General features: G+C 36.0%; 3 protein-coding genes across 3 annotated transcripts; all 3 read left to right on the top strand.

The window, feature by feature from the left end:
- The first annotated feature begins 710 nt into the window (after positions 1 to 710).
- On the top strand, positions 711 to 4,409 carry LOC147390413 (pentatricopeptide repeat-containing protein At4g21705, mitochondrial-like). The gene is made up of 2 exons (XM_086459892.1): positions 711 to 1,136; positions 2,969 to 4,409. The coding sequence occupies exons 1-2, from the start codon at positions 846 to 848 to the stop codon at positions 4,217 to 4,219; spliced, it is 1,542 nt and encodes a 513-aa protein (XP_086316018.1). The 5' UTR covers positions 711 to 845; the 3' UTR covers positions 4,220 to 4,409.
- Positions 4,410 to 8,054: 3,645 nt separating this feature from the next.
- LOC147390412 (pentatricopeptide repeat-containing protein At4g21705, mitochondrial-like) lies at positions 8,055 to 13,137 on the top strand. The gene is made up of 2 exons (XM_086459887.1): positions 8,055 to 8,487; positions 11,497 to 13,137. Exons 1-2 carry the CDS (start codon positions 8,194 to 8,196, stop codon positions 12,742 to 12,744), a joined length of 1,542 nt encoding a protein of 513 aa, XP_086316013.1. The 5' UTR covers positions 8,055 to 8,193; the 3' UTR covers positions 12,745 to 13,137.
- Positions 13,138 to 16,099: 2,962 nt separating this feature from the next.
- Positions 16,100 to 26,599, top strand: LOC147390411 (choline transporter protein 1-like). The gene is made up of 10 exons (XM_086458767.1): positions 16,100 to 16,390; positions 18,086 to 18,444; positions 19,262 to 19,407; positions 20,461 to 20,644; positions 21,614 to 21,687; positions 21,770 to 21,883; positions 22,571 to 22,927; positions 23,778 to 24,038; positions 25,029 to 25,256; positions 26,156 to 26,599. Exons 1-10 carry the CDS (start codon positions 16,200 to 16,202, stop codon positions 26,348 to 26,350), a joined length of 2,109 nt encoding a protein of 702 aa, XP_086314893.1. The 5' UTR covers positions 16,100 to 16,199; the 3' UTR covers positions 26,351 to 26,599.

Genomic DNA, 26,599 nt, shown 5'->3' with positions numbered 1-26,599 from the left:
ATTCTCAATTTGGCCTGATCCGATGTGCACTCCTAATTGGGATGTCAATCTTTGCACCATGATGATATATGTCATTTGGTTGGTCAAAGAAAAATAGGAGAGATACGTGCCCTTGCCATGTCAGCCATGTACTAAGATTGGGTGTATTTGTCACGATTTTCTTTTTAAATGTATAAGAAAAAGATCAAATTAAGATAACAAGTGCAAAAAAATATACCTAGTGAATTCTCAAAATCCTAATTACGATGCCCCTTCTCTCTTACCTAGCAATGAAATGAAAATACTCCAAGAGAGGAAACAAAGGTTTGTTGTTTTGAAAGTTATGTGCTAAACTGATGAACTAATGGTACGACACCATATGTATTGAAAAGTTACTAAAAATAAAATACTTAAACTGCTCCCAAATTTTCTCTCCCGTGACCGATCAGCTTAGCACATAACTTTCAAAACAGCAAATCTGAGTACGTCCTATACGGACTAAAAAAAATCTCGATAGTTAGATTTCGTATTTCAATCACTGGGCTACATCAGATCCATAATATTAGGACACGCGGCTTATATTTAGAGGGTATCCCTTACCCAATTAAATGTAAAATCAACATATCAAATGATTTCAAATTTCAACAGCTTGAATTTTGCTGTCTAATAGTTTCAAGTTTGATAGAATCAAGGCGATCACATAATGTCTATAATTACTTCTAGTATCAATCTCCTTGTTCTTTTGGTGGGACCTACACTTCAGCTCTTTACTAAACCACAGCAGTCCTCACTTCTCAGGCCCTAAACCCTAAATAAACCCTTAAAACCATTACATTTCTTCTCTTTCAGAACCCTAGAAATCTCTCATGGATTCGAATCTCTTCTCGATCTTAAATCGATTGCGCTCAAATCTCAAATCGAATCGTAGATTCTCTGAAACACTATTCGGAAATGCATTTACCATCAGATCATTCTATACTGGGAGGTTCGCTAAGAGTAATTTGTATTCGAAGATCAGTCCACTCGGAAGCCCTACTATAAGTATGGTTCCTGAGCTCGAGAAATGGGTCGAAAATGGAAGAAAGGTTCGAGTAGTTGAGTTGCAACGCATCGTTCGCGATCTCCGGAAGCGCAGGAGGTACACACATGCCCTCGAGGTTCGATTTTTATTTTCTTCTTCATTTGATCTTGTTTTTTTTTTTTCCTTCTTTCATAAGGAATCATTGTGTGATTATGTATAATTTTTTGTAGAAATATATTAATTGGATCGCTTATATATATATGAATTAGAAATGTTGTGTGTAAATGCATTAAACGATTTAGAAATTCTAATGTAATTGGGTATTTGTAAAATGAGGAAGAATTTCATAAATTTGGAAAAATTTAATCGCCTTTTGATGTGGGGAAATGGGTTTTGGGGATTTATTTTGTAGAGCTACATTAAGAATGTTCTAAGGGATTGTTTTAAATCCCGATAAACCAGATTGATTTCGAAGCCCATCGGATCTACACGATGACACTCTATTCAACTCAGTTATTAGCCGTGTTCGAGTTCATAGTCTGTCTCCTTAAATTTTAACCTGAGTCAAATATAATTGACGAGTTTTGAAACCATATTTCAGGGAACTTATAGCAGATATTATATAATTGTATCAAAGTTTTAAATTATTTTGTGGTGTTTTAAGTGTAATACTCCACAGTCCACATTGAAGATATTGGGTACCGACGAATAAATTATGTGTATCACTGCTATGGTACAGTGGTGGCAACTTAAGGGAATAATACTCAATTTATAGGCTCTAACAAATTTAATACTTATAAAAAAATCAAAATTGATAGGTTATCGGTTATTCCTTTTCATTTAAACAGTGTACATAACATGAATACACCATGTATATGCATTTTTTTGCTAGGAAAGCTAGGGTTAGCGGTCAGCAGTGTGAAGGCAGATTCAATGGGTTTTGAACACGGATTGTGGTATCAATACTCCACCAGCCTTACCAACTTTCAAAAGTTGGTGCGCCTTTGCATTGTGTATATATATTTGTGTATACATATTGTATTCTTATAAAACTCCCAAAATTTCTCAAAGAGGATTACAGGATGATATCTCATTACCTTTTTAACGTTTTTTCTCTGAGCAAGCATAGTCACCGAGTAAGAATATGGGTTTAAAACGGTGAGGGAAAACTTAGGAAAAAACATTAAAAAGAGGAAAGAAACGAGCAAGAAAAGGAGAAAAACGATATATATAAATTATGAAAAAAATTATAATATCTATATGATTATAATATTAGAGATTTCTACTAAGTTTTCAATATATTTTTGAGTAAAAAAAAAATTATTATTAAATATCTGTGCATGGTAATGTGTTTTCACTAATATAATTATACGAGTCTAACCATCAACAGATCTTTTGAACAAAATAACATACTATCGAAAAAACCACAACATCAAGGCATTATCATCAAATCCCACATTGAACAACATTTATGAACTAAATGACAAACAGCCATAAGGCGACATAAATTAACCACAGGCCTACAAAAAAAATGAGTTTTTTATTATTTAAAAAAAAATGTGTTTAAAATGCAAAAAAAACACATTTAAATGTAAAAACACATTTTTTGAGGAAGTCAAGTTTTTTTTTTAATCGTTAGATGTTCAAAATGTGTTTTAAACGAGATTTTTTAAAAAACATAGAGTTTTTTGTTACTATGTGAGCAAGCATGGTCGCACCCTTTTCCTCTATATTGTTGTAATTCTCTGAATATATTGAATATCTTAAAGAAGCTGTGTCCAACAATAGCAGATCTCACCCATACAGCAGTACATGTAAGTATCACTTTTACACGCAATTGATGTTGCCTTTTCAGCTTACCATCACTTTCTGCATTGCGTCTAAATAACATTGTTTATGGTTTTTATGATGACAAATTTCAAGTTACTTTTTCCTAATTTCTTGCTTTGGGATGTTTTATGGGTGAAGGTTTCTGAGTGGATGGGTAACAAAGGTATTGGCACATTATCACCAAGCGACCATGCTGTGCGATTAGATCTGATTGGTAGGGTACGTGGGCTGGAATCTGCTGAGAGCTATTTCAATAATATGAGTGGCGAAGATAAAACTTATAAGACATATGGTGCGCTCTTGAACTGTTACGTCAGAGCGCGTCTGACCGATAAATCCATGTCCCATATGCAGAAGATGAAGGAGATGGGTTTCGTTTCATCTCCTCTCAGCTACAATGACCTCATGTGTCTCTACACAAATATCGGTGAGTATGAGAAGGTCCCTGGCTTGTTAACCGAGATGAAGAACAGTGGTGTTTCTCCTGACAATTTCAGTTACAGAATATGTATAAACTCTTATGGGGCAAGAGCTGATATTGATGGAGTGGAGAACGTTCTAGAAGAAATGGAGAACCAATCCCACATCTTGGTGGATTGGTCTACATACTCCATGGTGGGTAATTTCTACATAAAAGCAGGTCTCAAGGAAAAGGCAGTTGAAATGCTGAAGAAATCAGAGCAGAAACTTGATGAGGAGAAAGATGAGCTTGGCTATAACCATCTCATCTCACTCTATGCAAGTCTTGGGAATAAGGCTGAGCTGACGAGGTTATGGGAGCTTAAGAAGGCTGTTTTTAAGAAGTATATTAATAAGGATTATATTACCATGCTGGGATCGCTGGTGAAGCTTGGAGACTTAGAAGAGGCAGAGAAATTGTTGAACGAATGGGAGAAATCTGCCACCACGTATGATTTCCGAGTGCCGAACGTTCTCCTCATTGGGTATACTCAAAAGGGTTTGGTTGAGAAGGCCGAAGCCATGCTTGAAAGCCTAGTGGATAAAGGGAAGACACCAACACCAAACAGTTGGGGGATAGTGGCAGCAGGGTATGCTTATAAGGACGAGATGAAGAAAGCTGTGGAGTGTATGAAGAGGGCTTTCTCATCACTCATGGGTAATGAAGGGTGGAGACCAAACCCTAAGGTTACTGAAAGTATATTGCGTTGGCTCGGTGATAACGGTGAAGCCGAAGTGGTAGAAGCTTTTGTGGGTTCCTTGAAGACTGTGATTCCCATGAATAGAGGCATGTATCATGCATTGATCAAGACGAGTGTCAGAGGAGGGAAAGCAGTTGAGGGGCTGTTGGAGAACATGAAGGCTGATAAAATAGATGGAGATGAAGAGACCCGGGAGATCCTTAGCTTAAGAGAAGAGGAAGCCAAATGATTTAATTGCTGTCAATTGGCATTTTTCATTTACTTCTATGGCTTTGTTTTTACTGAGACAGAGAAAGGCCAATGATTTATTCATGTTGGAAGGTATGGAACAAATTTACCGGTTTGGGTTGTAAGTTTTCAACCGATCTGATATTTTACTTGCCATGCTTTGGAGAAAAATAATGGAGACAATTTAGACATTTTTGTTGCAGATAGAACTAAAGGGTTTCATAATGCTGATTAGGCCAAAACATGGTTTTAAAACACACCTAAAGCCCACATCTCTTTAGGGTCGTAGCATAGGATCACGCTCTGCAATCAAGGCCAACTCTGTGATGGTTTCCACCCTGGAACCCTTCTTTTGTCTGCGTTCAATGTTGGGGAGTATCAGCGCTTCAACACCAAGTAATCGCGGGTGTTCACCCAAGGCCCCAACCAGAAGTAGCTTAGTCCAAATAACTGACAAATTAAAGTACTAGTGACAATGAATGCTTTTGTGCAAAATTGAAGTCCCTAAAATTTTAGGCTGGAGAAATAGTTTTGATGATGGATTTTTCTACTAATCGGGCTATCACAACCATCTGATCTATAAATTTGTATTTTAATATTTATTAAGATCCACAATATCGTGCATAGACTCACATTATGTGGGTTCTATCCCATCTAAGTGAGAAAAAACAACATATCAGATGTTGTCAACTAGGGCTGGCAATGGATTGGTTCGGTATCGAATCAGTGCCACTCCAATACCCATCAGAATTTTTTAAAGATGTATCCAATCTGAACGGATTAATGAATATGTGAATCGAATCCAATCCATTTTATTTCATCCTTAATTTGAGACCGATCCGAACACACAACTTATTTTCAAATTATTAATGTTCAAAGATTTTAAAATATAGAATTAAAAAAAAGCTATTTTCCTATTACAAATATAGAGAGAAATAAAAGAAATTAAAATGTTTTATCTATATATATATATTTATAAGAAATTAAAAATAATAAAATAAATTATTGAAATATGTTCGGATTGGGGTAGATCCAAATCTAATCACAAAATTCAATTTTTAATTTTTTTTCTGGATCATTCAGACATCGGATATATTTTGGATCAGTAACAGTCCTTTTGTCAACTACCTGAATCTGTTAGTTTTACTTCCTGACCCAAGAAAATTCAAACCTCGGTCCAGAGTCCAGGAACAATTCCACAGATTATTTCTAGATAAAAGCTAAAACAAGGGTCATGTTTTCTTTGTGAAAATTATCCCTCGAGTTACGCTTTTTAAATATTTATCAAAATAATCTTATATTTGTTTGGTAACTTTTACCAAAGCAGATAGCACTGTATGATCACAGTTGGAATTTTTTTCTTACAAATTTGTGAAAAAGCCAAATAACCACCAAAAGGTGGCTATTTAATACTGTACATGTGGCGCGATGAAGCCAAAAAAAAAGTTCAAAATAAGATTTTTTTTTTTTTTGTTTTTTTGTTTTTGGGGAAAAAGACATTTTATTCATATAAATTTTGAAAAGAAAAAGGTTATACAAGTAATTTACATTTAATATCCATGCAGGGATACCCGTTCTAGCAAAAGTATAGATACGATTGTTTTCGTAAATATTCATTAAAATTGTGGCTTGCTAGGGACATTGTTACCTTTAAGTGACATTATTGCTCCTTACTTTTACTTAAAAGAGATTTGTGTTACTTGATTCGTGACTTCACTTAGTTCAAATTTGGGTATATGGTTTGCCACTCAAGAATGAATCAGGTTCATAGGGGTAGACAGAGATGAGGGCTTTTGAAAGTTGAAGGTATGAGTAGGGCAAAAAAGAGATTGAAGATGACAGAACTTTGAAGAAAAAGATCAAACTTTTCTTATTTATATGTTAAACATTAGGGTATGTGATTATTTTTCACCAGTCTATCAATAAAGATCAAAGTCAAAGAGGCATGTTATTAGTTTGGAATTTTAGGAGGATAACTCGAAGAGTCATGATGAATGCATACGGTTTTGGCATGTGGATATGTACGTCGCAAGGGCATAGAACCATAGATGTCTTTCTTCGGGATACACAAGAAAAAGATGTGTGGTTTTGTACCCTTGCCACGCCAGCCATGTACCTGTCCACGTACCAAAACCGTGTGCGTTCATCATTATTCTAACTCACGTATCATCAACATTTGGAGGGGGATTTTAAAAAAAAAATGTAAAATGGAGTTCTTTAGATTCACTATATTTCACGAACCCACAACATATTCAGTTCAAACCAGTTCATGCCTTGGTACCTTTCTAATGAATTGGGTAACACTGATTTAGAATAGAAAAATGCTGAAGTGACTACGCAGGACATGGAGGTGGACACCGAAGCATAGATGTTTTTCCTCAAGATATGAGTGAAAAACTTTAACTCCTCGTTAGCTCAGTGTGTAACGTAGTGTCTTGTGTGGTTACTCTAACATGACTTTTTAGGCTCTTTGGGTAACTATTTGAGAGACCCATGTGCATTTAAACTAATGACATGCCCCTGAACCTGTCTTCTCTATGATATGCTAGTGTAAAATGACTTAAGTGCCATTACCTACGATCTCTAACCATAAAAAATTTCCTCAAGTTCCACAATCTTCAAAAATTATTCTTAACCTTTTCAACTTCATCTTTAATCCATTATTTTCTACCCAAAATTTCATAGTCTTTGTCGAGGAAGGAAAAAAATCCACTCATGTCTCGAGCCTTCTATAGCGCCTTGTTAAAAAAAGATCCACAAAGTACATTTTCAAATGAGGGGCGAGGCCATGAAAGGATATGATGAAATCGTCTAAACACTCTCGAGAGAAGATACACAAGTCTAGACAATACAAGTTCTAGGTCTTTGGCAAGGTGGTTGACCCATTTATGTATGCACCCTAACAAGGTGCTTAATCAGTCCACCGTAACACTATCCTAACATGGTTAGTGATTGATGAGGTACAAGTACAATGTCCATCCACATGAGTCAGACACTGGTAGATTTGATCCACAAAGATTCGATGCATATTCATCTCCCATGTGTCCAATCTCTAACATGCTTATGACAAGATTTTCAAATACAACTAAAGGTAATAAACTTGTAAGAGGGGAGACCATTTCAAGTAAAAGATATGCAATTTTCTCTTCTTTGGACTCTTATTCTGTTGGATCCATGTCTAACTTGATCGTCAGAGTCTTTACAAGTCCCCCATCAACCAAAGGAGATGAATAATCGAGTAATCAATTAGTAGTGAATAGTGCGCTTTCTTAAAATCCAAATATGTTTCTAATGTGAAATGCAATTCAACCCGACTAATTGACCCAATGAGTATGGATATAGTCTAAGTTATTATGATCTAAGTTGGATCAAGATTTGGGTCCGGATCTGAATATAAATATACTAAGACCTGACCCGAATTCGACCCATTCAATGCCTTAGGTACACCTAAATCATCCTACATGAAAAATAGTGTTAAAGACACTCCAATTATTACCAAGGGCACCCCACATCATAGCCAAATATTTTGGTCTTATATGGGTTAAAAGTTTTGGAATTATTGATTTTTGGTGAGGATGATTTCTATGGTGAGGAGATCATCATTACCTAAAATCAGCAATTCCAAAACTTTTAACCTTGTTGAAACAAGTTGAAGAGCAGTAAATCTTTTTTTTTTTTTAAACCATTTTTTATAGGGTTAAAAATTTTAGAATGTGCCAATTCCAAAACTTTTAATCCACGTGAGACCAAAAAAAAATTGGCTATGGTGTGGGAGCGCTTTTGGTAATAATTGGGGTGCCTTCAACACTACCCTACGTATTAACTAAAAACACAGTAGTTCTCAAACCTAAACCCCTAGAGAGAAACCTTAAAACCACTACAGTGAATGTGATTCAGTCACCATTTTCCCAGCCATAGTTCGTCTAGACCTCATATTCTACATTTGTTTGTTTTCAAAACCCTAGGAATCACTCAATGGGTTCCAATCTCTACTCGATCTTAAACAGATCGTGCTCAAACCTCAAATCGAAACGTGGATTCTCTGAAACACTCTTCGAAAACGCATTTTCTACGAGCAGATCATTGTATATAAGGAGGTTCTCTAAGATCAGTCTGTTTTCAAACGTCAATTCGATCGAATCTCCTCGTATGAGTACCATTCCTGAGCTCGAAAATTGGGTCAAAAATGGGAAAGAGGTTCGAGTGGGAGATTTGAAACGCATCGTTCACCATCTTCGGAAGCGTGGGCGACACACGCAAGCTCTTGAGGTTTGAATTTCTTTCTTATTTAATTGGTTCTTTTTTTTCTTCTTCTTCTTCTTCTGTCTTAGGGAACTGTTATTTAGTCTGTAAAGCTTTTGTAGAAACAGTAATGAAGAAATTGCAAACATTTCGAAGTAAATATGATTGATTTAACCGGAAAAAATTCCATTAAAGTTGTTGGTGGACATTGAGTGTCTGTTAAGTCCATCACTTCCGCCTCCCACTCATTTTAGAGTCTTTTGGAGTAGATGAACAACTAGATTAGATCCTTCATGACCTGATGATGTCCCCCCAAGAGCATTGAGTTGGATCGTGCGGCTTGATAATCTCTAGATGGAGATTACAAATGATCAAACAGTAGAAACCATTGGATTGGACGTAATTGGTGGGGATTTATTGTTCCAAAAAAAAGTAATGATAATTGTGATGAAAGTTAGAAATAAGATCTCTGAATATAGGTAGCGAGAGCTATGGGGACAGGAGCTAGGAGCAACTCTGGTCTGATCATGGGCTTAGACCAATAGCTCAGATGGTTTGACACATTGCAAAGCAACTTTGACGTTGTGGGTTCAAGTCCAGCTTACCTACCCATAAAAAAATAGATAAAAAAGATAAATATTTTTTATTATTAGACCCCTAATTATAAGAACACTAATAATGTTTATTTATATAGAAAAGAATTGAAAGAGTTCTAATTCGAAGCAAATTCTAATGGGTCTAATTTTATCTGATACCAATCTAATCTTTATTATGATCTTCATGAGAAGATGATTATGTGTGTCACTATACACAAATAATCTTCCTTCCATTGAGGAAGTAATTAGGAGAATGTGGGGGATCTTGACATGATATTGCTCTTCCACAACATGCCATCTCACCCACAATTAGAATCTTTAGGGTATCTTAAAAAACATGGGTAACCATATGCGAGCTAATGTGGCATGAGGCCCAACAAAAATTGATTGATTAGGTAGTTACATTTTAGGTTTTTCATTTTTTTAACAGTTAGCGTCTTTTATGATATTGGAAAATATGATAAAAGAGTGCAAAGGTGTTTGAGAGGGGCATATAAATGCATTTTAAGGTCATGGTTAATATTTGGGCAGAAACTGAAGTTATGTTTCATAAGATGTACAGTTAGAACTCATTAGTTCTGTTCAATTAGTTTCAATTATTTTTTTCATAGTTTGCGGATGCTTACCATGGAGATGACTTTGAGGAGTTGATATCACAAAATGGCTCTATGAATGCGTGCAGAGAAGAGGAAAAAAAAACAAAGAAAAGAAAAGTAGTGTCGGTTGCAATGAGAAAGGAAAACTATAATGGGTGATTGACTCCAGAGAGGATTGGAAGGAGGGGCTCATGGGAGAAGGGAGAATGGATTTGTGGGAGAAAAGAAAATGGACAAAATTCCCTCCAAAACTATTTCAATCTCTTATTTTTTGAATCTTGAGTTGCTTTACGTTGGATGACTCATTGAATTGATGTGTCAACTCAGCTATTGTTGATTTTTGAGTAAAAACGATGTCATTATGTTTCTATGTATTTATAGAGTTATTATATATAAATGTAAAATTGGGTTAAAGTTGTACATATTTTGTGGTGGTTAAAATGTAATATTCCACACAAATCTTATTGATTACCATTTAATAACTTAAGACAATATTACTTATCAAAAAAATAATTACTTAAGACAATATCGTTGCTATGGTACAATTGAAATTACAATGTGGTTTACTTATTTCAACAGAGGTATTGCCCTTACAAGTCATCTGAGGTTATTGAAGGGAATGTTACGCAAATGATAGGCCATCAGTTGATTTTCGAGTTAAAACGATATCATTATGTTTCTATGTATTTATAGAGTTATTATATATAAATGTAAAATTGGGTTAATGTTGTACATATTTTGTGGTTGTTAAAATGTAATATTCCACACAAATCTTATTGATTACCAATTAATAGCTTAATACAATATCATTACTATTGCTATGTAACAATTGAAATTAAAACATGGTTTACTTATTTCAATAGAGGTATTTCCCTTGCAAGTCAACTGAGGTGATTGAAGGGAATGTTACACAAACGATAGGCCATCAATTGATAATGCTACATCATGCTCTTTCCCATTGGGTGTTAATGGTCTGCCATCACAGTTGCAATATTTCCATTTTCAGTTGACCCAAGCCACTCCCCACAAGCGTCAATGAAACATAGGTAATTTGCATGCTTATAAGCAGCCCAAAATTTCACAAAGAGCATCGCAGGATTTGGTATATATACAATTTTATGCCTTTTCTCTAAGCACGCATAGCCTTTACTCTTTCCTTTGTATTGTTGTACTTTTCTAACTGGGTATATCGTGTATCGTGAAGAAGTTTCTACTGTCTAGAGAGAGCATGTTGCTGATAAAAATAGTAGGTTTCAAAAACTTATGGCCGAAGATCAAAGATCAGTAGTTGGCTGAATCTGCAATGAGTAGATACAGGGGAAAGAAAAAGCTTCAGATTATTAAATCCTTTCGGGCCTACATATTTTAACTTTTGATAAGTGTAACTTTTTTACTTAGATATTTGATTGAGAAGCCATTGGATATGTTGAAAGGCTTATTCTGAGATCTAAAAAAACTATTTCATTGCTTATTTGGAAATATTGATGCTTTTGGTGCCAAACTGTAGAAAGTTTTGGTATAATGGCATGTCACAAAAAATGTCATTTGTAAGCCATATTTAAAACCTTTTTTTTTTAAATGATTGATTCCTAGACCATGATGAAAGTTTCATATCTTATTCTACCCTAGCGTACTTTTCACTGCCCACATCACAATGACTCTCACCCATAAGCAATTTCACCCCCATTGCTCTTGGCATAAATTGAAAACAACATTAGTGTTGATTGTTGTAATGAATGATTAGTCATCTTAACATATATATATATATATATATATATATATATATATATGTTTCAAGGTATTTTCACCCTAATCTCTTGTTATGCGATGCTTTATGGGTGCAGGTTTCTGATTGGATGGGTAAGAAAGGTGATTGTACATTTTCACCCGGTGACCACGCTGTGCAGTTAGATCTAATTGGTAAAGTACGTGGGCTGGAATTTGCTGAGACCTACTTCAATAATTTGAGTGGCCAAGATAAAACTGAGAAGACGTACGGTGCACTCTTGAACTGTTACACCCGAGACCGCTTGACTGATAAAGCCGTGTCCCTTATGCAGAAGATGAAGGACATGGGTCTTGGTTCAGCACCTATCAACTACAATGACCTCATGTCACTCTACACAAACATCGGTGAGTATGAGAAGATTCCCGGCTTGTTGGCCGAGATGAAGGAGAATGGTATCTCCCCCAACAATTCCAGCTACAGATTCTGCCTCGACTCCTATGGGGTGAGATCAGATATTGATGGAATGGAGAAGGTACTTGAAGAAATGGAGAACCAATCTGACATCACGATTGATTGGAGCACATATGCTTTGGTGGCCAATTCCTATATAAAAGCAGGTCTCACTGACAAAGCGACCGAGATGCTGAAGAAAGCAGAGAAGAAGCTCGATAAGAAAGATGGGCCTGGCTACAACCATCTCATCTCACTCTATGCAAGTCTGGGGAATAAGGCCAAGATAATGAGATTATGGTGGCGTCTGAAGAATGCTTTTAAGAGGCATATTAACACGGATTATATTACCTTACTGAGTTCATTGGTGAAACTTGGGGAGTTAGAAGAAGCTGAGAAATGGTTCAAGGAATGGGAGTCATCTGACAACAGTTACGATTTCCGTGTGCCCAATGTCCTCCTTGTTGAATATACTCAAAAGGGTATGGTTGAGAAGGCTGAAGCAATGCTTGAAGAATTAGCGAAGAAAGGGAAGTCTCCGGTCTCAAACAATTGGGGGATAGTGGCTGCAGGGTATGCTAATAAGAATGAGATGAAGAAGGCTGTGGACTGTATGAAGAGGGCTTTCTTAGTGCATGTTGGTGATAAAGGGTGGAAGCCAAAGCCTAAGTTTATTTCAAGAATCTTGTGTTGGCTTGGTGACGAAGGTGAGGTTGAAGAGGTAGAAGCTTTTGTGGAGTCCCTGAAAACGGTGATCCCAATGAATTTAGACATGTATCATGCATTGATCAAGGTGAGAATCAGAGGAGGCAAAGAAGTGGATGGACTTTTAAAGAACATGAAAGCTGATAAAATAGATGAAGATAAAGATACCAAGAAGATCCTAAGTGATAGACAAGTGAAAGCTGTATGATTGAACTTGTGTTAATTGACATTCTTCGATCAGAACTCTAATGGGTGATTGATTTGTTGACACCTTGCCATTTAAAGATGCATTTTATTATTTACAAGGGGTTGGAACATGAAGTGAGGTTGAGACTGAAGTCGTTACGTTACGTGTGTGTTGGTTTCATTGTAAGACTTCATAACTTGTTATTCCCCAATTTTGCATATTAAACTAGTGTCTAACAATGTCATATTTAAACTGTGCAAGGATGTCTTGGTCATCGAAACACTGCAACAAGTCTTTAGAACCAGAAGGACCAATGGTGTCTTATTGTTGGAATCTATGGATCATAATAGTCACTGATTGTGCTTTTAGGGAGTGCGGATCATGGTTTAAAATGTCATTTCGATTTTTTTATAATGCCTGAAACATTAAATTGTTCTTTTTAAAAAATTATTTCATAGAAGACTGTGTTCAAGGGGCATATCATTAATTTGAAATATAGGGTTTCTCTTTTATCTAAATAACCGTTGTCTAACTAAAAGTCAAGGACCTGCTTCGTTGAATACACAGCAGCTGCAGCCATACTTCATTTCAGTAAAGAGGAGAGAAAAAAGAAAAACCCTTGAAGAAGACGAAGTAGAAGATGAGTGGGGATTTGGTAATAAATCGGACGATGGAACTGTTACTCTGGCTAATCGGCGACTTCATCCAGGTCTCTCACTCACATTCTTCTTCTTCTTCTCTCCCCCTTCCCTTTTTCTTCTGTGTTTTTCGAGAAAACCATTGAAACTATGATTGTTTTCGTTTTCCATCACGTTTCGTCTCGGGATTTTGAAAATTCGAAATGTTTTGTACGAAACAGTATGTAACAAACTGAGATTTTTTTGAACCATAGGCCGTGGATCACATGTGAACAGTTTTATTTCTCTTTTTCTTCCTTGAGCACCGGAATAATGACACTGTTTTTCAACTTTTAATTTGATTGAACATTGGCTTGCCCTGTTTTGACAAATTTTGACTTGTAAACCAACCAAAATTAGATATTTTTGCTCGTCTTTCACTTGATGGAGGGATCTCTCAAGCTGAAACTTGCAGCCATGGTTGTTGATTCCGAATCAACGAAACTGGGTTGGCTTTTCTTCAATTGTCGTCCCCCCCGACCCCACAAAAAAAAGTTTGTTGCATATTGCATTGTCATGAATCCTATTTCACCGCCATTGTTCTCTATCTTGAAGTTATCCAAAAAGAATGTGCATGAGAGCTTCATCATGGGAATTTGTATAGTTTTGGGTGGTTACAATGTTATATTCTTTGTTTAAAACATGCACTAGAAAGGTGGTATGTTCAAACACAGGTATATCTGAAGGGTTTATTTGTAATTTAAAAATTAATTAAAGGATGGTTTTTTAAGATTACATTGATATTTTTGTAAATTTTCAAAACAAACCAACGTGATTATGTTAAATCTAAGAGTCGTGCTGGATGACATCGATTCTCACATTAGCGATGTGGAAATGCACAGTCACAGGATGAAAAGCATCTATGGTCCCATTGGCATCTGATCATGTTTTTTGATGTCACAAGGCAACTTTCTTTACGTTGTAAAGCAAATGGTTTTCTACTTTTTTCATGAATCCATTACAAGAAAGAAGAGTCTTTTGAAGGTATCAATAATGAGATAAAAAAAGGAGTCGTGCTAGGGTGACAAAAACTTGTGGTGTGGTGCACATTCCTATAAATGCTTTTTCGTGAGATAATAGTAAAAAGCATCTACGATCATATCTGCGCCACCATATCATTTTTGTTACCTTGTGATGTGGTTTCACTACTACATCTTTAATTTTTGTTCTTCTCAATGCATTTTTTGTACAAATATTTTTTTTTTTACAAGTGGAAGAAAAAAAAGAAAAATTTGTGAGTGTACTAAGTAGAGGAAAATAATTACTGAACATTGGGAAAATCTACCCAATCGGACCCAGAACCCGATCCATTTGCAAGTGGATCGCGTAGGAAGATAAATTTTTTTTATTTTTTATTTTTCGTCAAAGCTCGCCTATGACAGTTGGACCCACTTTTCAGTAGTGTAGATTAAAAAAGCTGAAAATCATCAGATGTGCATGTTGGGCTGTTGGGCTCGCAAGTCCAAAATTCCCATAAGGAGGACGGACTCTTCGCATCCTCCCATCCTGACGAGTGTACGATAAGAGAAGCGTTGGACCGAATGTCTGACAGTCCGACCAAAGACAAAAACCCTAATGTTCTGTTGGCACATTTTTTTAATTGCAAATTCTGCAAAAGTTGACACTTAGCTCAAGCCTAGCCAAATCTCATTCCAATAATCCAATGTAGCTGACAGCTTGAGCTGAGCTGTCGGCTAAGATTCTGACAGCACCCACTTGGTACACTTTTTGTGGTGCTGTCTTTATCTTAAAATGCTAAAGGTGTAATTTTTACATACGCCTTTCGGATTTCGGTGTATATTTGATATACCCTTGGTTCTTCAAACTAATGACATACCCACCCTTTGACTCTGGTCTTGATTGGGTAAAATTAATGCAAAATGACCAAAATATGCTTACATACAACTTCTTTTTTTTTTAAATCCATTATCAATCATAAATTTTGATTTATTTTCACAAAAATCTCTTCATTCCCACTTCTGAAAATTCATCACCTTGAACTATCTTTCTCAATAACTACTTTATTATTGCTTCTCATTGATTTATTCAATGGAAAAATGCTTTATTGCCTATGTTGGATACTAGGTCTAACATTGAATTGACTTGGCAATGCATAGAGAACTGTTGATTTTTTTAAACTTGTAGTTCAAGGAAATAAATCTATGATTATCTGTGCATTGCTAGATCAACTCAGTGTTGGATGCAAATAATTTAGCACGACTCTTATATAATAATACTTTGCTCAAAATTGAGAATTGAAGTATGATTTTGAAGATATTCCAAAATTGAAATGACACGCACAAGTCATCTTCTTCATCATTTTCTTTTTGATTCATAGAATTATAAAATATTATGTCCTAATTCAAAACGTATCATCTTGGTATCACTCGTGAACAAAATGGGATATCCAGATTGAAAACCATGGGTTGAAGAAGATTGGGTTTCTTTCTCCAAAAAAATCATAGAATTTTTCATTTGGAGGTGTGGGTACTGGATATGAGGGAATAGAAGTTGTGGCAATGGGTAAAACAGGGGTATTTCAGTCATTTTAATTTCTCACAGGATGCCACGGTATAAGGTGTATGTTATCTGTTTAAAAATCAGGGGCACCTTTAAAATACGGAGGGTATATCAAAATTACCCAAAAATCTTCTCAACTCTTGACTGTTTTTCCTTCTCTTTCCAACATTAGCTTCGCATAGTCTCTCTCTCTGCTTATTAAAGCTATCTATCAGATCTCTCTCCCTCTCCATCAGTGAGTGTGTTTTTGGTGAAGGAAGGGTAGAGACAGAGGAAGAGATGAGGGGTGGGCCTCTTGGGGCAATCATAGGGAGGTATCCTTCAAGCAATGGAGATGCTCAGATGGGTAATGGGATCATAAGCCACAATAGGAAATGTAGAGATATTGTGTTTCTCGTCGTCTTTATTGCTTTCTGGGTGGCAATGATTGTAAATTCCAGCTTTGGATTCAACCAAGGGAACCCATTAAGGTAAGAAAACAAGATTTGTCTTCTTCATCGACTCTACTTCCCCAAATGGGTCTGACAGATTATCCACTGTTCCTTGTTTCTCTGTTTCCATGGAAGTATAACATTCTTGCTGTTTATTTTTTTATTTTTTTTCTCAAATGGGTCTTTGAAGGTAACATCTCTACTCTCTTTGTTTCTTAAAAAGGTCTCAAATTTTCAACTATTTTGATGTTTTTATGTATCTTTGAAGATATCATTTTCTCTTTGTTTGACTATTTCTCAAATGGGTCTTGTCTAATTTTCTGTCATTATGGTGTTTATCTATGTCTTTGGATGTTGAACTCTTGATGTAAGGAAACATTTTTACTCTTTTTATCCTTACATGGGTCTCTCAAATTTTCCACTATTTTGATGTTTTCTAGAGTCTTTGAAGGTTGTAATTTTGTTGGTTTTGAGTGCTTCTTGAACTCTGCTTTGAAAGAAACATCATCACTTACCTATTTCTCAAATGTATCTCACTTCTAATCATTTGTTTTAATGTTTCTCTAACTCTTCTGATGGAAACAGTTTATGCTATGGCAGGGTTTTGAGTGCTTAAGTATTGTGCTTCTATTCCTTTTCCAATGCTTTAGTGGGGGTTTGGTGCCTGTACTTAGTTTATATTACTGTGTTGTCAGCTTTTGGAGATCGTAAGGGGCAATTCTAATTTGATGCTTATAGTTAGTTAAAATTTGGTCATATTTTCGGAAAATAAAAGGAATGGCAAATAACTTGGTCCTTCACTTCAATAATAGTGAACCTACTTCTACTGCTCCTACTGATTATATGGGTGTCTTCGATTTGTTCGAAGGATCTCCAGAGACCACCTTTGTTCTATCTTTCTAGTTATCACTTATATGAGGTTCTATCCCTAGATCATTTTATAATAGTTTCTGAAAATTTTAAATTCCCATTTTATTTATCTCAGATGTATGGTTTCCCGCTAGGTTTACACGTCTAACCTCTGAATTAAGCTTTAATGACATTTCCATGTACCATGTAACCAATAGCCAACAGTTCAAGGATCTCTGTAGGCCTGTAATACCCTCACCACTAGCATAGAGTTGGATTCAACCACAACATTCAAACAATAATTGGACAAAAGTTTCACACCTTCAATAAAAGCTTGGAACTGTCATAACATTAGTTGACCCATCAAAATAAGCACAAAAAACTACAACCAGGACTCCCAAATGGTCCTTGATCAATCTATCCTCTACCATGATGAGCAGGGTAACCCAAACAAGCTCCATCAACATTCAACTTAAGCCTTGGATGCTTCCAGCAAACCTTCACAATAGGCTGACTCTTCATTCGTGCAATAGGGATCACCAATCTATTTGATGTATTTATCTCACAGAACTTCAACCTCTCCCTACGAAATTGAATATCAGTCATATCAACTAGCACCGAGAGACCTTCCTTATCAACTCTGGCATCCCTTAGTTCTACTGTTGAACTGGATGAAATTGCACAACAACCAAATTCGCAAAGGTTTCCCATGTTACTAAGTCACATAACAATGAATACCATTTTCTCCCATTAACGAAGCTCCACCTAGAAATACTATTTAAAACCTGTACTATTCTGTATCTTAACTGCTTTTTCAGTGCATCAATCGTCAAATATGTTTCTTTAGATTTGTCAATTGAAATCATCGTGTAAATATTTTCACAGGCTTACCTATGGGCTGGACTACAAAGGAAATGTTTGTGGAAACAAGCATGGAGATACTGACCTTCGTGAATTGGAAATCAGATACTGGTTAAATCCCAACCAGGTTTATCAAAGTGGCCTTAAGAACAACCAGTTCAAGTTAGTCAATGCCAGGAGTATCTGCTTGAGGGAATGCCCTGTCCCATCCGAAGATGCTCTTAATTGGGTCTGTGATTATCCTGAGGGAGATATCCACATCTCTGTGAAAACTTGGATTAAGAGAAATTATGATTATTTTGAGCTCCTTATCCCGGAAATGAGGAATAGCTCTCTTCAGCTTCAAGGTCCTTGTTACCCTGTCATATTTCCAAGCGTAAATGGTAAGTCATGCTGATTTTAATGTGATGTAAATAGACATCGGACAAAAAGTTGTATGGTTAGTCTTGTATAGAATGTTTTTGTATATATATATATATATATATATATATATTAATAATTGTCGGAGATCCTAACTAAACATAGATGGTTGGTATTTCATAGTTTCATTTGTATTTCTTTTATAGGATTAGTAATGATGCTAGTCCATAGGTTATCAAAAAATGATACTAGTCCATATAAAGAGCAGTATGAGACCTCTGCATGTGTGTCTTTGAAAGTAATTGGTGAGTGAGAGAGTTGTTGAGTGAGTATTGTGTCAATGGAAATTTTATTCACTTTTATATTCTTCTCTTGTCTGTTGTGTTTTTGGTATTTCGGTGCTTGCTTCCGAGTTACTTTTTGTCTTGGAACATACAAGAAGTTGGAAGATTTTCTATGGAGACGTGGTATCGGAGATCACACATGTCGAAGTTTTGTATAACTAGGTTTTGGTTCTACCATTTGGTATCAGAGCTCCGTTGAACCGATTTCTGGTTCAAACATTAATTTAGGCTGTGTGCAGCAATTTGTGTTAAATGGAAGAGATGCCATGGAGGCACATGGATAGAACTTCTATGTCATTTTATTATACTGTACTCTAACTGTTATTATTTTTGTTGTCTTTGTTTTGTTTCCTTTTGGATTCTCTTGTCTCAGTTCGACTTTCTTGTTTGTGATTTGTTTCTCCTCTTTTATTAGTATGTGAGTTCTTTCTTGTAAGATAATATTTCCTTGGGAATTTAAGTATTGTATCTCCTTCTTGTTATTTAACTTTTTCAGTTTATTGGAGCTGCCAATTCATTGCACGTGCATCAAATATATCTTTGCGGCATTGGCAAGAGATGGGTGGAGTAAATATCAACGAGGACATCATAATAGACAAATCTATTCATAGATTCATTAATTCCCACTCAGCTGTATTAAAGGTTAGAGAGTCTAGAGTTTAAATTTCCATACATGGATTTCGATTTCCATTGCTATTTCTTATGCTTCCATGAGGAACATACTTGTAAAAGTATCAATAGAAAACATAAGTTGATTTTTTCTGCAATGAAGGGCTGAATTATATTTATCTCCATTTTTTAGTTGAAAATTGAGAAAGACCTCGCTTTTCTGTTTTGACGTTGGAGGCATCCGAAAATGCTTATACATTTTAGAATAGAATTTTATACGTATGTGGAACTTGTTGAATGTTGTGTTATCTGACTCCGCTCCCGGGTGTCACGTGCTCACATGTTATATACATAGTTATGCCTTTCCCATTAGATCGGTCTTTTGGGATAAATGGTTGTCAACATGGTATTAGAGCTCTAGGTTCGTATAGGTTATGGGTTTGAGTCTCCTCGAAGGAATTTCCCACTCTTATGGGTGATGGGAGTGTTGAGTGTTGTGTTATCCCCCTCCGCTCCTAGGTGTCACGTGCTCATGTATTTAACCCAGTTCGACCTTTGACCCTCTTATATTCATAGTTGCGCCTTCCCCATCAGATCGGTCATTTGGAGTAAATGGTTGTCAACATAACTATCACAGCTTTTTCATCTTCTCTCATTAGGAATCTTGTCTTGACATCTAATGGTATTTTTAGAAGTTAGAACATTGGATGATCCTAGGAAATGTTACAACATCTCTTGACATGTTACTCTTAGAACTTGACCATAGATGGAATCATCCTTCAATCTATCTTAGAGGAATAATGTGATACTACGTCGTGTTCTTGGTGACATGATCACTTATCCAGACCTTTCAAGCAAAATTAGGCCAATTTAGGAGATACCCTAGTCCAAAAAAGTCTGTTATAATGGTGGTTAGATTCTTAGGTTGAGAGATGGATCACACTCCACTAAATTTCCACCTAATGCATGGTATATCAATGTTCTCTCAATCTAATCTGATCTTTATTTCTTCTCATTGAGACATACTGTCCATTATATTATATTGCATCCATAGTTTTAAATTAATAATCTACTTATTAACTGCAGAGGTATGTGGCTGATGTTGGGAAAGCATGGCCGGTATTGATTGTTTGTGGAGGGATTGTGCCGTTGCTTCTGTCAGTTATTTGGCTCTTGATGATTCGGCATTTTGTTGCTGGAATGACATGGATAACAGTCTTCCTCTTTAATGTTCTCATAATATCATTCACAATGTTTTACTACTTAAAAGGTCAGGAATATATTCTTTCAGTATTTTTTCCATTTGTTATTCCATGTATAAATTCTAATGTACAACTGTCATCTCGAAGATAACATTGTTTTATTTCTGAATGGCTTTAAAGTTTTATTTTTGGAAGGTAACACGTAAAATTTGGTATCATTGGGATGAACTTTCGATTTATTATACTTGTGGGTCTGAGAGGAAAAAGGTCTCCCAACTAGAGATAATCAACTGGTATGGAAGAATTGGGGAGCAAACTCAACCTCAATATCTTCAATGGGAGATGAACTCCACTCTAGGTGGAGCTAAGTTCAATCCTCTCCTCACAAGGGAGAAAATTCTCTAGATAATCAAATGTTTTCTTGTTCTTACTATTGGGTTTATATAATCCTTGGGACAATTCTAACATAGCTGCTAATTACCCCAATTTTCAAGGAAAGACCTAATTACCCCCATAGGCCAAAGACAGCAATAAAAGTAAAAAATGGAGCACGCTTTTTTAGTTTGCATCACATTTGCCTTTATGGTGGCACATCAAATCTTACTTCTATATGGATCCCATTCTATATTCCCTTCGGACCCTTGTTGGCTTGTTGGAGGGAAACTAAATTCTGACCTTAAGATCTCCTACAAGGGCATTCATTGTGCTAAGAGGAAGCCAAATTTGAAATTGGTTGCATATCAGTGGAGAATCTCAAGAAGGAAAAAGGATTTTTTTGTGCTAATGTTTTGGGCAAATCATAAACTCAAGGAAATAAGATGCTTTGACAAGGTTTTAAACAATCCAAGAGAACATCCCAGATTATTACAATACGATTATGTTTATCAAGAAACTTCCATATGTTTTATTGCTCTGTGCATTGGAAAAGATACCCATTTCTTGAAACAATATTTTGTTTCTTCATTTTGCTTTCTTCTAGATTAGTTATGAAATGGACTATATTGCTGAACTTTGTTTTTTTACAATCATACTTTTAGTTGGATGGATTGGGAACGATGCTATCACCCCCATCATTGGCGCGCATGATCCATACGTTCACGTATCTGCAAGGGTCGGTGCGCATAATCAACTAAACACTTCTATTTGAAGGCTCTTAGTTCAATATATTTTACTAAATACTTTTTATCTTTTAGGAACAAAATCACCTTCGTGCTGTTGCCGTTCTTATGACCATCGTAATGATTGTTTCCGTCCTTTCGTCTATAGCCATTGTTCGCCGCATCCTTATGGCAACTTCTGTCTTGAAGGTAAGTACCTATGACCATTGATCTCCCTTTGAATTGTTTATCAATCCTTGCTTGTGTCTCACATGTGCTGTTATACCATTGGAAGCAGGGCATAAAATGAGTCAGATTTTATCTGAAATCCGAGTGACCCGAATCCAAATTTAGCGGGTTTGGACCCTAGGAGTAGATCTGAATTTTAAAAAATGGGTCGAATATGGGTTGATGTCCATTGATCCAGGTCGGATACGGATCCATCCCTATATCCGCCTAGATCCAAATGATTTATTGCTTTGAAAATTATATTTTTATGTTTTTCCTACTATTTTATATAACATGGATTCTTATAAAATAAAAGAATTATAATAGTAAAATAGAATAGTATAGCAATTAGAAAAGAAAAATAGCAAAAAAAGTTGAACGGCACGAAATTATCCGACCTGACCGACCTGAATCAAGTAATTTGGTCGGGTTGGATTCGGCCCGGATTTAGTAAAAGAAGATGGTTCAGAATGATTTTTGCTAATAGAATCCAAATAAAAAAAATCCGGATCTGGATATGTATATACACGGATCCAACCCAGACCCGACCCATTTTAAGCCCTAATTGGAAGTTTCATTTAAGTACCAATCCTTCAAGAAGTTAACGTAATTCCAACTAAACAGAAAATATGTTACCTTGTTATGACATTTATTTTAATCTGCATGTAGGTTGCTGCGAAGGTCATAGGAGAGGTTCGGGCTCTCATAATTTTTCCTGTTATACCTTATGCTATTCTAGCGATCTTTTACATGATCTGGTTTTCAGCAACACTCCATCTGTTCAGCTCTGGCCGGATCATCCAGAATGATTGCAAGTCCAATTGTTGTGCTTACGATCTTCGGTCTAACAGGGTGAGCTGTGATAGATGCTGTGGTTACAGCATCCATTACACTCCTCATATTACAATTGCAATCCTTTTCCACTTGTTTGGGTGTTATTGGGTTACACAATTTTTTATTGCGTCTTCTTCAACTGTGATTGCGGGGTCTGTTGCTTCTTATTATTGGGCTCGTGGTGGAACAGTGGTAAGTTCTACATCCTTCTAAGAACTTGACATGTGACTCAGTCTCAATGAGTTTTGAGGTTACTTGTAATTTGTTTGAGTGTTCTGCCATGTTTTTGATTGCGAGAGGCTTCCTTCCATTTATTCATTTTTATAAAATTTGAGGTCTTAATTACGGATTTTGTCTTCTCAATACAGGTTTCATTGTCAGTTGAGTCTCATTTATTTATTTTTATTTTTCCTCCGGGGCTGGAGTTACATATTAGTATAGTTGAGAGCGTCCTTAATCCCGGTCTTGCTTAGTTGGGGGTAGGCTGTTCTTAGTTTTTTATTTGGGTTCTTAAAGATTAAGGCATTACAGGAAATCCATGTTGATTTTTATTGGGAACCTTAGGTAGGTTTTGCAAGAATTGAGATTCTGAATGGAAACTTTTTTTTTTAAAACTCAGTTTCAAAAATTATATAAGGAGACATTTTAAATCATTTAAAAATTGTCACACTGAAAAAAATATTGCCAAGATTATAAAGTTTCATGTTTACTTGTATATTTGAAGGGAAGGAGTCCGACATTCAAGCTTTCGTTTATCTATCTTGGCTCTATTGTTCAAGTGGAGCAAACTTTTTGAAGAGTTTAAAGGGGTCTTTTTTGAGGATTTTATTGTTAGATGGGAAAGGGTTTGTAACGTGTCCATAGGTTAGCTCTTGTTTTGGAGGGTTTTCTTTTTGTTTTGTTTGTTTCTTTGTACTCTTTGGATGGTCACCTCCTCTCCTTTTTTTCTTCTCTCGGTTTAATAAAATTATCTTTATCTAACAACAAATGTTTCCTTGTGCTTCCCTTGACTGATTAAACATCTTGGACTTATCAAATACAGCAAGATATTCCATTTCTTCCAGTATTTTCTTCAATGAAGCGGCTCATACGTTACAGCCTTGGATCCGTGGCTCTTGGCTCTTTGATCGTACCGTTTGTTGAGTCAGTCAGGTACATTCTAGAATCGGTTCGACACAAGCTGAAAGGTGCTAATACAACATCTGAATCATGGTTCGGGAAGCTGTCATCCGGTTCTTCTCATTGTTGCCTTGGGTGTATCAATTGGACCATCAAATCTGTGAACCGCAATGCCTACATAATGGTAATTTTGGAATGATTCATTGGCTATATACTGTTGCTCCATGAAGTTCACTTGGCTCAAAGTTGCGGGACAGGAAGCTGTCCTTTTTTTCCCCTATGCCCTCCACATTAGCACACATTAAACTGAACTGCTGCACAGACTCGGGGTGCAACTTGGTCCAGTTCAAACCGAGAACCGAACTGATAGCATTGGGCTGGTTTAGTTCGGTTTGCAACAAATTGCGGTTCAATTCTGGGTTATGCAAGTGGAGAACCGATTGATTTGGTTCAGTTCTCAGTTCAATGCTTGTATAGAACCGAACCAAACCGAGAACCTAGTTCTCATGTAATAAATAAATATATATTAATTTATTATGAATTATTTAAGGAGCTAGGTCATAAATTAATGACTTTTTTATGGATAAGTTAATGATTCATTACTTGAAATTTTTAGCTTATTATATGTTTTTTTTTTTTCAATAAAAATTATGTTACTTCAAGCAGGTTTATAGAATATTGACAACCGACGTTAGTTCGGTTTGGTTCTATTGGCACTACGGTTCAGGCTTGTTTCTTTTTTAATGGAACCGATCCATGTTAGTTCAGCTCCAATTTGGCTCCAAATTGAACCAAGTTGCACCCCTAGCACAGACCAACCATTAAATGTTTCCCTTCTAGGAGATTTACGTCCAACATTGACCATCCCGGTTTATTATATAATACATTCAGATTTAGAGATTACTCTGAAACATTTACTAAACCTTCTCTTATAAGTCCAAAAGAATCCAATTATCCAACCAGGTCGAATTTTCCATAGGAGATGCTTGGATGGGACACATGTAGAGTATTAAGTTCCTACCCATATATGTTTTGTTGCATGGGCTGGGAAGATTTTCCCTTCAATGTCCTACCATCCTGACCAAGTATTCCTCTAAAAAAATTTATACCTTTTTGGCTTTTTGTTCAATTTTCGAACTACTTAATTTGGTGATATTGCTCTTGTTACATGCAGATTGCCATAGCAGGTAAAGGATTTTTCCGAGCATCTACAATTGCTACAGGGTTGATCATGAACAACATTCTTCGGATAGGGAGGGTAAATGTGATTGGAGATGTTATTCTCTTTCTTGGGAAGTTGTGTGTCAGCCTCTTCAGTGCGGTGTTCGCGTTCCTCATGTTGGATACTCATAAATACAAATCTGCTCATAACAAGATCTCTTCCCCACTTTTCCCAGTTCTGGTAATCTTTTTCATTTAATTTTAGTCAAAAGATTATACTTAGATTTTTTTGCTTTTTTGCAAAATGGTGAAAAGAGATGCACCCCTTTTCTGTAAAGGGAAATTGATGTTCTGAATTCAGCTCGTGATGAATTTGTGAAGGAAAGACTATAGAGGAAGTAGTGATGAGCTTGAAAAAAAAGGTGAAAAAGAAAAAAAGTTCGAGTGTAGAGAAATCGATCCAAGAACAATAAATAAAGAAAAGTAAAACAGGATGCAAAAACACGAGATTTTTACATGATTCCCTCAATATCAGTGAAATTATGAAAATACCCTTGGAAAAATTCTTTCAGGGGATACCTCCTTATTGACCAGGACCATCAAGTTCCACAAACCACAACATTAAGAACTTGTATTGCTTGAATTTAATGCTTAGGTAGCTTAGTTCAACAAAAATAGAAATAGAAACCCATATTCCGGCAACCTATCTAGCCTCTCTTGTAGCTTTATTGGGCGGAATTCCCAGTATTTGCTTCATAACTCTCTCATCTTTTTTTCTTCCCCAAAGTTCACAGCATGGGTTTCCATTTTTCTTCTAGTTCTTGCATCATGTATTGGCTGCACGAATCCTTTTCTCCATACAATTCAGTCACAAGCCATTTCTGTTATTGCAAGTGTGTTCACATCCACTCTCACCATCTCAATTCACATTATTTTCGGTCTTTTCTTTTACTCTTTTAGAACTTTCAACTCATGCTTTCTTTCTTACACTTAACATTTTAATGTAGGTTGAATGACAAGGTTTTTTCACTGAAATTTTCCCATGCTTCTAGGAACTTTATTTCTAATCTTATAATAAAATAAGTGGATGTATGTTAAATTACCATAAAAATCTCATATCCATGTTTATGTTTTATGCAGGTGTGTTGGTGGCTTGGTTATATTGTTGCCACTCTATTTTTTGGAGTGGTCGAGATGTCAATCGATACGATCATCCTATCCTTCTGTCAAGACTCTGAGGAGCACCAAGGGACTGCCCAATACGCCCCTCCTCTTCTCATTGAGACCCTAAATGACGAAAATGAGTTGCAGAGGCTCACCCAAGGATCCTCTTGAAAACACCTCCATGTATGATTTTCTCTCAGATTTTTCTCAAAATAGGAATCTGGAAAGCTTAAGATATTCTCATATTTTACTGATATTTCCTTTTCCATCATTGGCTGCCTAGTTGTTCTGGCATCTTGTCTTCTTTGGTTTGATATGTTCTTCATCTGATAACCTTCTGATTTTCACTGTATATAGTAATGGTATATTAATCCAATAACCATTGAAGGATTACATAGATTTTTTGGCTATATGGGTACT

This window comes from Akebia trifoliata, chromosome 11, assembly GCF_017979445.1.
Source record: "Akebia trifoliata isolate Shusen 1 chromosome 11, ASM1797944v1, whole genome shotgun sequence".
In the NCBI taxonomy this organism is placed as follows: Eukaryota; Viridiplantae; Streptophyta; class Magnoliopsida; order Ranunculales; family Lardizabalaceae; genus Akebia; species Akebia trifoliata.
Note: the sequence above shows the minus strand (reverse complement) of the source record. Positions and strands in the feature narration are given on the sequence as shown.

Excerpts from the sequence above, each read along its gene's own strand:
- LOC147390412 (XM_086459887.1), top strand. The coding sequence starts at position 8,194 with ATGGGTTCCAATCTCTACTCGATCTTAAACAGATCGTGCTCAAACCTC. Across the intron at positions 8,488-11,496 it reads GACACACGCAAGCTCTTGAG|GTTTCTGATTGGATGGGTAA; the intron begins GTTTGAATTTCT and ends TTATGGGTGCAG.
- LOC147390411 (XM_086458767.1), top strand. The coding sequence starts at position 16,200 with ATGAGGGGTGGGCCTCTTGGGGCAATCATAGGGAGGTATCCTTCAAGC. Across the intron at positions 19,408-20,460 it reads CCCACTCAGCTGTATTAAAG|AGGTATGTGGCTGATGTTGG; the intron begins GTTAGAGAGTCT and ends TATTAACTGCAG. Across the intron at positions 24,039-25,028 it reads ACCGCAATGCCTACATAATG|ATTGCCATAGCAGGTAAAGG; the intron begins GTAATTTTGGAA and ends TGTTACATGCAG.
- LOC147390413 (XM_086459892.1), top strand. The coding sequence starts at position 846 with ATGGATTCGAATCTCTTCTCGATCTTAAATCGATTGCGCTCAAATCTC. Across the intron at positions 1,137-2,968 it reads GGTACACACATGCCCTCGAG|GTTTCTGAGTGGATGGGTAA; the intron begins GTTCGATTTTTA and ends TTATGGGTGAAG.